The sequence below is a fragment of the Denticeps clupeoides genome, chromosome 11 (assembly GCF_900700375.1).
Source record: "Denticeps clupeoides chromosome 11, fDenClu1.1, whole genome shotgun sequence".
In the NCBI taxonomy this organism is placed as follows: domain Eukaryota; kingdom Metazoa; phylum Chordata; class Actinopteri; order Clupeiformes; family Denticipitidae; genus Denticeps; species Denticeps clupeoides.
Window position 1 is genome coordinate 5,710,469 of NC_041717.1, and position 13,833 is coordinate 5,724,301.

Here is a 13,833-nt window from a genome sequence, read left to right on the forward strand (position 1 = left end):
GGCACTCAGAGGCCCGCTCTCCCTTCCTTTCCCGGGGCCTTGGAACGGAAGCCGAATGGAGCGGCGCAGTCACTTTGCAGTTTCAGCTTGATTGTGCCATGAGTTTAACAAAGTTCATTTCTCCAGGCGTGCGTGCCCTTCTACTTCTTTCTCTGCTTCACGGGTCCTCGGCCAATTGGTCACAGCCAGCATACAATTAAGAGCAAGCATTTGATTGGCAGGTGTTAGTGGCGAGATTACGCTTGGGATAATGTGATAGCGGGACGGCCTGGTCTCCATGTTCAAAACTTATAGTATTCTTGCACATGTGGTGATATTGTGTGCACTTGCCACAAGACACGAGATATAACAATGCATGTGTGTGTATTTAACTCATAACTCATACTATTCAGTAATTCTGCATTTCTTCATCTGAGTTGAGACCCATGAAAGGATGGTTTCTCATGCCATCTTACAAAAAAATTCATTGTTCAGAAAAATGTCAAACCCCTTCAAGATTCCACAACAGTATCAGCAATAATCCAATCGACTCTGTTCCAATTTATACTACTACATCACTGCTACAGTCAGTACCCTGCACCATCGTCATTAACCGCGACTTTACAGTATACCGAAATTTCCCTGCAGCGGCGACATGTTATCTTGCCTGGAACAGCTCGTTTTGGGGATGCTTTACAAAACACTGTGTGCGGCTAATTGTTTGTAGCCTGGATTTTTGTGACAAATGAGAAACAGCACACCCAATACCATATGCCAGATATGATCATAGTTTATTCTTAACAGCAAAAGACGCATACATGATGCATTTGTATCTTCCATAATTTTTTTCAGCACAGAGAAAAATCACCCATACATACATATATGTGCATATATGTATATGGGCTTACAATAAAGTGCAAATAAATCACAATGTTCAATCATGCGCAACATCAGGACTTTGGGACAAATAATCTTTACGGATGCCTTGCGAATGTATTCACTGTTTGGTTTGGGACGTGACTGCTGTAAAATGCAGGGGCTGGGAGAATAAAATATAGGGAAGTGGAGGAAGTCAAACCGACATTTTTCGTTTAGCGATACAAAACAATTATATATAAGAGAGACAAACAGGACATGGCAAGATATGGAAAAAGTGATCTCGATTTCAAGTTTTGAGAGGAGAGCGTAGAGTACCATTCTGCTCCATGCCTCAGGGAGCCCAAGAGTTCAAAGTTCACCAACAAAAAAAAAGAGGAGCTCAGCCTGGGTTACAGAACAGCTAATTGTGATCTAGAAATGACAGTAATACCTGCAGAATTCTTCCAGAAACACCCAGCTTTGTGTGGAGGAAAAGGCATGACTCTTTTCATTGAGTTGGATGACTTTTTCCCTAGGCAGAATGTAAGAAATATAGTGAGCAGAAATGTGGGAAACCTGGTAAGAGCTCTCCGTTTGGTCACTCTTACACACGCGTCAACCTTTCAGGCATGGGCACCCCTTGACTAGTACAGACATTTGATTTTTAAAATACATTCTCATTATTTTCACTACATCTAAGCAATCAGACCATTGATTTGTAGGCAAACAAGTGACTTGAAAACTAATATATATATATATATATATATGTATGTTTGTGTGTGTGTGTGTATAATAGGAGGCTAATGACAATACATAAAAACCAATATGAATGTGAAGAACGTGAATGTGAAGAAAACGACCGATATGGGACCAACATCGGATGAGCAAGCGTGACGTTTCGACAGAAGCGATCACTTTGCTGAGGAACTCAATGGCTGACAGACACACAGTGGAACAGGTGACTGGTTTTAGCAGCAAACAGTTTGGTTACAGGAAGTTCCCTGGTATCTAGGAGACTGAGACATCACATATGAACCCAAACGATAAGAGCCAGACCTTTCAGAATGCTGGATAATGACGGAACCTGTTCTCTTCAAAAGGCTTTTCGTCTGTATTTCCGGTCACTCTTTTCGGTTAGCTTGGCCTGGTATCGCAATTTGGAGCAGAACAATACCTGTATATTTAAGTTAAGTTTAAGAGTGCTGAATGCCCTTTTATAGTGGTTATATGAGCTGCAAAGTGCATATAAAGACAAGAACCTGAATGCACACTGCATGCACCCAAAAACCCTCAGCTCAGGCTAAGGTATCCCCACACATCCTTTCACTGTAACTCACACCACAGCTAATCGCAGCAAGGCTTTAGCGTACGGGGATCAAGAAATCGGAGGGCGGGAGAGAAAAAGATCGTCACCAATGCTAAATCCAGCAACGGAAAGGTCGTTTGAATTGGGGACAGATTTGCATTCGCCTGAATACAGCTGCGTGCATGGCTGCAAAGGAGCCTGCTACAGTCCCACCATCCTGTTTTTCACTAAGGGCAATGCCATTTATTTTGTGTGTGACGCCTCTCCATATGTAGATTATTGCATAGTTTTGCGAGATATTTCAACTTTACACATAATTTGGTATGGTACAAACTGTCCTCCACCCTCAAACCTTCATCCTTTGGTAAATCCTACACTATGAAGGTCATCCTCACCCTAGCACAAGCTCTGTAAAAACGCATTGCCCTCAAGCCTCTGTTTATTTCACCACTTCCCATGAAGCACTTATGGAGTAATCTCCTCTATTTCACCAAGGGTAAACTTTCAGAGAAAAATAGGCTTTTCACAAACATTGTATATTGCATAGTGTCAAGAGTGGATCCAGCAAACACTTTGCAGTTCACTATTCTAGGTTAACTGTTTATGTTTCTCTATGTGTACAGAATCATGGCTAAATCATACGTGCCCTACATGCCTATGAAACTTGTCCATCTGTGTTTGGAAAATGGCCACAGTTTATCTTTTTTTTTTTTGTAAAGCTGATAAAATACCCTAAAGAACAGTCTTGTTGACCCTGAACAAATACACAATTGGCAATACTTAGTTGTTTTTTTTTTATTTTTGCAAGGGTCCCATTTTCACCTGACTATAATGACCAACGTCTTCCCCTATGACCAGCACAGAGTCATAACATGAGTCCAATACCGTCACTCGGAGGAGATCATGGAGCACCCATCTTCCACGCAAAACAGGGCCCGGCAACTGAGGTGCAGTTTACCAAAATTACACATATAAACTACCTCTAGCAAACGAAAGAAAAAAAATCCCCAAAAGAAACTTTAAATAATAATAATAATAATAATATTAATAATATAGTAGGACAATAAATATGAGTAACAAATCAAGAAGGCCTTCGCTTTTTAAATAGAAATATAATTTTTTTTTGCGCAGCTGTGAGAACAGCTCGCTTGAACTCGTCAGGGAGCATGTTGTTCATCAGTCCATGAGGTGGCACGTACGTGCATGACCCAGGCAGCCAGGTCACAGGTACACACAGGTGATGTCTTTAGTAGTTTGCACCTCCCCCACGCACAAGTGTTTTGGAAAGGTTGGCAGAAATATGACGTTAAAATAATGGTTGCGTCTCTGGCTCGGCACAGACCAGGTCAGCGCCACTTCCAGGTCTGTTTTCTATGGCCACGGGAGTGGTTCTCGCTCTTTATTGTTTTACTTTTTTCGATCATTTTTAATTTTTTGGTCTCTATAATAGATTCCTGCACAATGTTGTTATAATACCACTAATCTGCTTTTTACACACACACAAAAAAGGCAATTTATAATTCATAGCCAAAAATATTAAAGATATTTGTTAATAAATAAATATTACTCTCCTGTAATTACAGCACATGCCAACTATTTCACATCAACAGTAGATCCATGATTTTTATATATCAGATACACACTTTATCTGAAATTGCAAAAATAGCTATTTGATAAATCTTACTATTTTAAATGAGATTATTTAAGTTAACCATGTAAATATATTGTTGTAAATAACATAATTATACCTGTTGAGCAACTCGTTTGTGCACTTAATGAAGACGCTATCCCACGGACATGTAGCGTCTCCCACTAGCTAACTCTGCAGGTACGGTCGGAGATGTCAGACATATATCTGCAGTTGAAAGTGTTGTTTGTGGCTAGACACAACCTGGCGTACAGTGAACCTTCAGAGTACAGGAGCAGTCTTTGTGATTCCGGGAACATTAACCACGGGTATACAGTACCTGCACGAGCCTTGCTATCCTGGTACAATAGCCTGTTTCTAATTAAGAGCGTAATACCAGAACGCATTTGACGCATTCTGGAATCACAAGGAATGCTACCATTTGCATTGTAAATTATCGTATGTGATAATGAACATCGGCGGTCGGAGAGGAATTATGTGATCTCTCCCAATGAGCCGCTAAATCACCAGTGAAATGCTGATTAATGCCTAATTATACCTGACCTCGAAGCTTTTCTCACTTAAAGGTATATATTTTCTCCCAGTATGAAATGGTTCTTACATACCCCAGGGAAATGACCACTTCTTGTTTTGTATATACGTACACGTCCTGTGACGTGTACGTGTGCTTGTACAATGTGTTTGAGATGTATGTGACAGCTGACTTGTAGCAGCGGCGATTAGGAGCCATCGCCATTGCGTTTCTTGCCAAATAGACTGGCAGAGTCCCTGTTGCGCAGGTTGGGCTGGTTCTTGTAGACGGGGGGGCCCACAGACCATCTCCAGCCCGCATGGCCCTCCACCCCGGTGGGAACAGCCGGCGCTGCCGCAGAGGCGGAAGGGCAAGGCTTGTTCTGGAGCAGCTGGAAGAGCATTGCGATCTCTGGGCCTAGCCGGGACACCAGGCTCGCTCGCAGCAGATCCACCGTCTCCTCATCGCACTCTATCAGGCTCTGCAGCAGCTTCCCATAAAACCTGCGAGAGAAGAAGTATTGAGTCTGGAAGCCTATTCGCTTATAACCCTGTAGTCTTAGCATCATATGGGGTGGTAGTAGCCTACTGGGTAACACACTCGCTTATGAACCAGAAGACCCAGGTTCAAACCCCACTTACTACTATTCTGTCCCTGAGCAAGACACTTACATTTACAGCATTTATCCAGAGCGACTTACAATCAGTAGTTACAGGGACAGTCCCCCCCCCCCGGAGCAAATTAGAGTTAAGTGTCTTACTCAGTTAACCCTAACTTAACCCTAAGTTGCTCCGGGGGGGGGGGACTGTCCCTGTAACTACTGATTGTAAGTTGCTCTGGATAAGGGCGTCTGATAAATGCTGTAAATGTAAATACAAGAAGGGTAGCACTGAACAGAATGGCAAAACATGCTGGCTGGCAGTGACCAGTGTATTCGTTTTGTACTGGACACTAATATTGCTGGTTCTTATTGATTGCTGAAATTTGTTGATTGTGACTTTGTGACTCAGAATCAGCATTACACATCTTAAACAGACATTTCCTCAGAGTGCACATGCTTATAGTGCTGTTCAGGTTATGGCGTTGTTTGTATATTGGCTGTACTGACACTGGGCGGGATGTGCCTGATTGGTGGCATTTTTATGTATTATAAAGCATGTTAAAGCATACGTATACAATTACACAGTGGCATAAAGAGGTCACAGATAGGTCACATTTGCAGACAGGTTGCTGTCATTCCACAAAATTGCACAGAATGTGAGGTGTTGGTTGAATTAGTGTTAATTGCTGTGGTTATGGCATATAAATGAGCTTAGTGGAACCAGGTTTGCCAATGAACCAGAAGACCACGAAGTCCCAGGTTCAAACCCCACTTACTACCATTGTGTAAATGAGCAAGACACTTAACCCAGAGTCTCGAGGGGGACTGTCCCTGTAACTACTGATTGTAAGTCACTCTGGATCAGGGCGTCTGGTAAATGCAGTAAATGTAAACCACAATAAAGTAGCACGTTAGCATAAAACAGGCTAGCATATAGTGCTAGTTTGCGCCATGATCTTCAAGGTGACATTTTTGTCAATTCACGAGACATTCACAGACATTCTGGTGAAAGAACGACGAAAAGAAAATGTGTGGTGGCTGCAGTTGCCTTCACCTGTTGGGGAAGTGGCTTGGTAGTTGTGCGACCTCTGCAATGGCGTCGGGGTTTGACCGGGCCACAGCACAGATGTCCAGCTTACTATAACACTCTTCTTGCACCTCAGAGATCATCCTCTGAAAGGTGGAGCACCGGCGGACTGTGAGGAAGACCTTGGACGTGATGCCATTGGCGATGCACTTGAGGCTCTCCTTCACAAAGGCCTTGCCCTGCCAAATAATCGATAATGATGTTCGAGAACACTGGGTTTACGATGTTAAATTTATATATACTCATGTGAAATCTGTATATGCTGACAAATGTAGTTATGACAAATATGATTTAATTCTTACTTTGTGAAAAGTTAATAACTTGTTTAAGCATAGTAAGCTAATACTACATGTGCAAATGTTCACATGACGATTATGGTAACATTATAATCACTGTGATAGTCCTAAATTTTAAGAATGGTCATTTAGGGCCCAATTCTACAGCAGAAGATACAAAAACTAGCATAACAATACACTAGCAAACAAGCCCCATGCAGCAGTTAGAAAATAGTGCCCTTCGACTAAAGTGAATGACACTAATCTATAACTACACAACATGTTGGTCGACAACATTCTAGTTGTACCTGAGTGTCGAATTTAGCTGCACTGTAGAGAAAGGACTTGCAGATATCATGCATGCCATCTGTGTCACATGTAGAGTTCTCCAAACAGGCAAAGGCACCACAGCCCACTTGGAGGGCACTGTTCAGGCACCGTGCTACATCTGCTGTAAAAGGGGAGAAAGGTCCATCTTTACTTCATCAGTCATAGCAATAACATTAGCATGAATGCACATTGTGGCACACATTACAAATTCAAATGTTACGGGATCAACGTTTTCTGTTCTAAGAATGGAGGCTGTGACCCACTGAACCAAAAATACCAACAAGGCCCCAGGCCATCTGACGGCAGGCCGTGGGGTGTCTGCCCTGTGGATGCCCTACAAAGGGTGGGGGTGGAGGTTCAGGGGTACAGCAGTGCCATGCAGGCTTTGGAATCTGCTGACAGCCACTTCTGGCACAAGACTCACTGTTTCCATTACCCGCACATGTGACAAGACAATAACGTTCTGCTCAGCGAGCATGGGCCCACAAAACCAACCTCCAACACTCAACGCCAGCGACTATAAACCCCTCGAGGCACAGGCTTGTTCTCAGCGTTGGGTCAGTATCCCACCATTCAGTAAACTTTGTGGAGGAAGAGTGCATGAGTCAGACCTTGCCACAGCACTATTGTTCTTAAGAAAGGGGATGAAGGCTCATGAAGGCTCTTGTGCCAAGACTTCTGCCAAGAAACCGTGATCTGAAATAACCAGAAAAACCCCAAATGACACCTAGTGAATACCCCCATTGTCTGTGTAGACAAAAATAAGGCAAGTTCAAAAACAAGTGAGCAGTTGAGTAGTCATTTGTAAAGTAGATGCATGTGCGATAACCACACTTCACTGGCAGTCCCGTAAGGCGACTACTGATACATGACCTATATTTCAACGTGTTTAGATCTGGGTTCAAAAGGTAAGGGAAATGCTTCATGAACGAATGGAGCTGAATTCTCCTGTCATCTCACCATCTCACGAGTGAGGGTGGCCCTTTCTGTACCCAAGTAATGCAAATACACAAATACACTTTACTCTCTCTCTCTCTCTCTCTATATATATATATATATATATGTGTGTGTGTGTGTGTGTACACATACATACATTAGTTACCGAATTCAGATGAAAATGTCTAAGCAAAATGCACTCTATAGTGAAGTAGCATCTTAGCTTGCATGAAATGAATGAAAATGTTGGTTGGGCTCATGGTGTCACCATCAGGTCTCTTGTAACCAGAGAATGTCTGCATGGGTTCACCACCCATCCCAGAGTAATCTTGCGCAATGAAGAGTCATGGCTGACCTAGACCACACAGATACAGACTTGTCCCTGGTAATAACACAGTAAGTGCCTGATAAGTGTGTCTTTGTTACATCCTGCGAAAAAAGGGCGTCTTCTTCTCTCACATTGGAAGACAAGGATGAGAAACACACCATGAAATTTATATTGACTTCTTGGCTTGGTTAGGTGCCATTTTGATACGTGTTGGCTAGCCTTTGCTGAACAGGTCAAAAAGCCCCTAAATTGTAAATTAGAGCATTGATTAATTCGATTTCATCAGTGGTTGTCGTTACTAATCAGTAATCGAATCAGTCGAGTTAATTTGTTATTATTGTTTATTTATTGTTATATTTTTTCATAATGAAAGACTAGTCTACAGGGCATGTTTATCAAGAACAATTAACGTCCCCCACCCATTTTTAATTGCAAATGCACTAATTTCTCATCACATCATAATCGATTCTTTTTATTGCTCTGCCGATTTATTCTGAGGTTGTGTATGAAAGGTTGCAGGCAGTCAAATGAGCAAGATTTTGAAAGTCACAAAGTGGGGCCTGCATGTGCCTTCTATTGTTTTTTGCACGCCGCACTGACAAACATCTCTCTCTCCGAGCATGTTCCCAAGGGGATTTTACGTGCAAAGCGGTCAACTAAAACGTTTTAGCGATGCCAGCAATGCTAACAAACAACAGTGAAAGTGAAAGACAACGAAACGTGTCCTCTGTATTTAACCGTCACCCTTGGTGAGCAGTGGGCACCATGACAGGCGCCCGGGGAGCAGCGTGTGGGGACGGTACCATTACGGGTCTGCTTCCTTACCCGCAAGGCCACCACCGCCCCAGTGGTTCATGGTTTTCATGTGGTCAGCGCGGCGTGACGTCATTCTACCGTCTGAGGATTGTAACGCCTCCCCAATAACATATTCTTCTAGCTTAACACACTATATATATTGTCTGATAAATGCTATAAATGTAAATATTTTAGCCGCTATTCCTAAGCAGGTGCAGGGCTGGGACTCACCCAGAACCACCACAGCGTACACACACACACACACACTCACAAATGGACAAATTACAGTCACCTATTGACCTAGTGTGCACGCCTCTTGAGGTACGGCGGAAACCAGAGAACCTGCAGGAGTCCTGTGCTAACATTTAGGAGAACGTGCAAGTCCAAACTCCTAATTAATGGAGATGTGAGGCTATTTCGCTTACGACCGTGCCACTGTATGGCCCATTGAAGCAGGTATTATAAGTAAAAGCTTCTCTTCCCTGCCTCGAACGAGGTGTGAGCTGGTCAAGGTAAAGTAAGGTAAAGGTGGCCTTCAGAACTCGTCAACCTGTACAGTATTTAGGCTTCAGTTTCAGTCAGAATAGTTTAGTTTAGTGTGTGTGTACATATATATTTTTATTTTATGGTAAATAACATTATTTCAATACACATTATACCGTGTATACTGTTGTGCTGACAAAAAAACAATCTTGAATCTTGAATCTACTCCGTCTGGCTGTCCGTCTGGAATAAATGTGCAAGGCGCCTGCGCTTGAGTGTCTGCCCCATTAAAATGGCCTGTGCACTGTGCTGCAAACCTGCAATGTGCACACACACAAACACACACACGAACACACAACTGCAAGTTTTAGTTTTGAATTGGTTCCCCGCTACCGGGAGTGAAATGTTACATGGAGACTGCAGGCAGGAGAGGATCTGCATGTTTCCTTGTACATTTTATGACAGGGGCGGACACATCAGCTTTCTGGTGAGATACTGCCCCCTATTTGATGGAACGTGAATTTGTAGATGGCCAAATCTTACACATTGCACCTTTAATGTAATAACTACTCCATCTTTATCTATGCATATTTAATGGACATTTAGAACGGAAGGTCTTGTGGAAGCAGCATGTAGCAGCAAAAAACGTGTGTTGAATATGAACAGTATGGTTTTACTCCAGTGCTGAAGGCCGAAGTAGAAGCAAAGTTCAACAGGAATTTGCAAACTCACACTGACCACCACCACCCCCCTCTCCGTTCAGTTCTTCAGTCCCTACGATTCAGTGTGGTTCTGGCTCCTGCCTCTTTGTCAGTAAAGCACTGAGTCAGTACATGTTTCCCCGGCAACTAAGTACAACAGGAAGTTATGCAAACATTCAGTGGAGCCCTGACAAAGGTTTTCACGTCTACTGACTGCACAGGACAGGGCCGAGGGACAGGGCGTGCTGCCCACTGTACTGCACACAGACCACCCTGTAAAAAAGGGGCGGCGTGACACCCCCATGCATGGTGACATTAACCCATCACGGGTGATGCTCGGTAATCAGCCGTCCAATACCTTACACTGGACACTGGTCTTGCAGTAATTTGATAATTATTTTTATCTTGCTGGCATTGCCATCTCACTCAGACAGTCACCGGTCATTTAAACTTCAATGGTGTGGGTGAACTGGTAATTACGGCGTTATTAATAATGGCCTTATCGTTTCCCCAGGAAACCCCTGGACCTTGAGCACAGCTCCCATTCTCCCGACTATTAGGTGGCTTTCGGTGGGATGAATGAAGGCGCAGACCGAGAGTCTGCACGTCGGTTTGATGAAGATGACCGCTTCATCCATTACTGCCGCGCCACACGGGGGATCCTGTTTTACGATCCCCGGGATTAGGGTTAGGGGGTTCGTGTGGAACGCACGCCGCGACGCGACGCTGCTCCTCGGCGAAGCGGGAGGATGGCGCGACACCGCGCGTCGCCATGCAGCGAGATCGTTACAGCCGGGCGACACACGCGGGGACTCGTGGGCTTGACGGCGCCGTGTCGCGTCCGTGGAGCCGAAGGCAGGCGATGCTCTTCAAGGACCACGGCCCCGAAAAAAACCCACCCAGCCCGTCCATTCGCGGCATGTCGCGGAGCAGAAGAGCCGGTACTTACAGGGACTGTTGGCGGAGAAGCGCGCCCTCCTGGGCGAGACGGATTCGTTCTGATCCAGTTCGTACGCGGACGCAGCTACGACCAGCACGACCAGCAGAAAAAGTCCGGTCCTCAGAGGCATGGTGGTTTCTTTCTTTTTTTTTTTTATTTCCTCCCCCCCCCTCTTTTACACTAAATTTGCCGACGGCCTTTCAGAGAGGAATTAGATATCTCTCGGTGCTTTTATTCTCTCTTGGTAGAAAAAACCGGGAGGGGGAAGGTGATAATTACAACAATAATAATAATAATAATGCAAAAAAAAAAAAACCCAGCGGCTGCATATATATATCTCTGTTTTATGGATATATATAGATATAGATATATATCTATATATATATATATTTGCGGTGGACTTTGGTGGACGAGGTGTCATGTAGGGATGGTGGCTCGTCCTCGCAGCCGCGCCGGTCTTTTGACAGGAGCGCACGCAGCTCGCCGGCTTTTTATAGGCCGTGTCATGCAGCCCAATCACAACACGCCGTCATTCCGCCCGGCAAAACTTTTTCCTCGGGGTGGGGGGGCTCGCCGACGGCAGGGCAAATTGAATAATTGGGACGTAGCAGTCGCGGTGGCGCGCGGATTCCCGACCCGTTTCGAGTCAGGAAAAGACGCGGGGATTATAGATGGCCATTTTATTATAGATGTGCCCGCGCTCGGCGCCATGGCCGTCACCGCGTTCGCCTGGTTCATCTGGTTCGTCGAGAACGGTCGCCGAACGGTGTTCTGTCGGATTGCCCTACCTGTCAGAATTTCCTACCGCAGGAGCGACGCTTCCTAACTGTATAAATGCGATGTGCAGCTTGTTATTGATTATATATATAATAATTATACTATTATACTGTCGATAAACCACAAGTGGCTCATTGTCCTACCACCAGTGTTTTACCTGTTTGAATATTAATTATGACACTTTACTGTCCAAAAAAAACCACAGGTATGTTCTGATAGCTCAGGAACACGAGTATTTGGTGCCGCACTTACCCTGGTTTTCCTTTAACTACCCCAACTAAACTTAGAAAACCTTGCGGTGGCAGCGTTTGTGGCCGTGCGCATGCGCAGTGTCCTTCGGTAGGACGTTTAGATAAGTAGGATGAAATGATAGGACACCTGCTTCTCACGCAGTCGCCCGTACAAACGCGATGCGGTCCCGGTCAAGGGAGACGAGACGCGAATCGTCATTCTCTGCATGTGGCGTGGCGCTGGCGACACCGGTGACAGGCCGATTAAAGGCGCCGCCGGGGGTTTGAGCGAATTTCCCCACCGTGGCCATCGCTGCGCGTCTCGTTTGCGCATTCCGGTGTGCCTGTCTTCTCCCTCTCTCTCTCTCTCTCTCTCTCTCTCTCTCTCTCTCTCTCTCTCTCTCTCTCTCACCACGTCAATATCCTGTATTTATTTTCCCAGCTCCGCGTGTTTAAACGAGTGAGACCCCCCCGTGTTGTATTTCCCTGCCCGCGATTAGTCAAATGCGTCGCGCTCTTTCGTCGCATTCGCAAATGGGTCATGGATCCACGCAAATCGGCCGCGGTTATCGCGCTGACATTTGGGTGAACCGTGAACCCGGTGCGTGCGCGGCTGCGGGGACTTCCACGTGCGTCCCGCCGGCGCGTCACGCCTCACCTGGACGCCGTGGACGTCACGCGTCCCCGCTGGGACCGTCGCTGCGACGCGTCACGGACGCTGGAGGGGCTCTGCACCCCACTGCCGCATTCAGCAAGACGCAGAGCGCCCTGTCCCCTTAGGGCGACAGAACGTGCCACATCAAGCATGTCTTGGGGATCTTGGAGAGGAGGGACAACCGACCTACCATGTCCATTTGGTTCGAGTGTCCTTATCTCCATCACACAGCTTTAATGGTGGCTTTCTCTAAAAATAGGTTTCACATCTCTCATTCTGGGCGCCTTCTTCCTTTCACGTGTAAAGTAGTGCCATAAATGTGACACATTCAGCTTGTAGGCGCGTAAAGCTGCATCAAAATGCACAGAAGGACTATCTGACGAGACTTAATTGACATTTTGCCCGGCATTCCCCTTGTGTGTGTTTGTTCATAATACCGGTTGTTTGACGGAGTTGTCATTGTTGACCGTGTGATCTCTGTCACAGTCACCCTGTGACTACGTCCACTACCGATCATGCAGATAGGGCGTCAGGACTTTCACCCAGGAATTTGAATGGGAGAAATGGTGAATGTCACGTTTCGTGGATGTCCCTCTCACATAGATTCTTTCAGATGAAGCTGAATCGACACCGAGGAGGACAGGTTCATGCTCTGTTTTTTGGGCCTTTCCTTTCATGTCGGTTTCCTGTTTTTTTCCCCCAAGCAGTTACAGGGGGTGGTGGCGGCTTGGCGCATGACACCCTACAAATGCCAACAAACCCAGAGGATTGTCCCCGTAACTGTAACAGAGACAGTCGTTCTGGGTTCCCCGGATTCCTCCCGCCATCCAAACGCATGCACACTAGGTGGACTGGTGACTTATGTGTGTGTGTGTGTGTGTGTGTGTGTGTTTGTGTGTCCCTGCCCTGCTTGAGTCTCGGCCTGCACCCAATGTCCCATAATGGGTTTCGGAGCAGAGCAGTTATGGAAAGTGAGTGGCTAGCCGAGAGCTGTCTATGGTGCTGATTCATGGGGCGTTAAGGGGTTAAACACTCACGTCAGCCCCGTGCAGTCATGTCCAAGAAGATAAATCGTCTAATTTCCCGTTTCGCCGCTGTTCGCAGAGGAGATTGTGTAGCCACGGCGCTCAGCCTTTTTCCCGACTTCTACTTTTGGAACTGACATTCACATAAACAACAATGGCAACAAGTGACAGGCTCGGAAAGGCTCAGAGGTCGTCACAGCAAACTTCCACATAGCGGTGGCATCGTCATGCTGTGTTAGCAGAGACTGGGCTTCCTGTTGCCGACCTGGAGAAACACGTCCAACGATTGACCGCAGCCACGGTCTACCGGTATGCGGTAAAGATGGTACATTCCGTAGTCCAGCCACAGCTTGCAGGGCATTTTAAAC

At 45.6% G+C, this 13,833-nt stretch overlaps 1 protein-coding gene across 1 annotated transcript; it reads right to left on the minus strand.

Moving 5' to 3' along the window:
- Positions 1 to 758: 758 nt before the first annotated feature.
- stc1 (stanniocalcin 1) lies at positions 759 to 11,326 on the minus strand. Its single transcript, XM_028996011.1, has 4 exons — positions 10,788 to 11,326; positions 6,574 to 6,716; positions 5,958 to 6,169; positions 759 to 4,805 (listed from the first exon to the last, which is right to left on the minus strand). Exons 1-4 carry the CDS (start codon positions 10,906 to 10,908, stop codon positions 4,511 to 4,513), a joined length of 771 nt encoding a protein of 256 aa, XP_028851844.1. The 5' UTR covers positions 10,909 to 11,326; the 3' UTR covers positions 759 to 4,510.
- Positions 11,327 to 13,833: the final 2,507 nt, after the last annotated feature.

Coding starts and splice junctions, on each gene's coding strand:
- stc1 (XM_028996011.1), bottom strand. CDS start 10,908: ATGCCTCTGAGGACCGGACTTTTTCTGCTGGTCGTGCTGGTCGTAGCT. Junction 6,717..10,787: donor CTTCTCCGCCAACAGTCCCT/GTAAGTACCGGC, acceptor CCCCTTTTACAG/CAGATGTAGCACGGTGCCTG. Junction 4,806..5,957: donor CCAAGCCACTTCCCCAACAG/GTGAAGGCAACT, acceptor CTTCTCTCGCAG/GTTTTATGGGAAGCTGCTGC.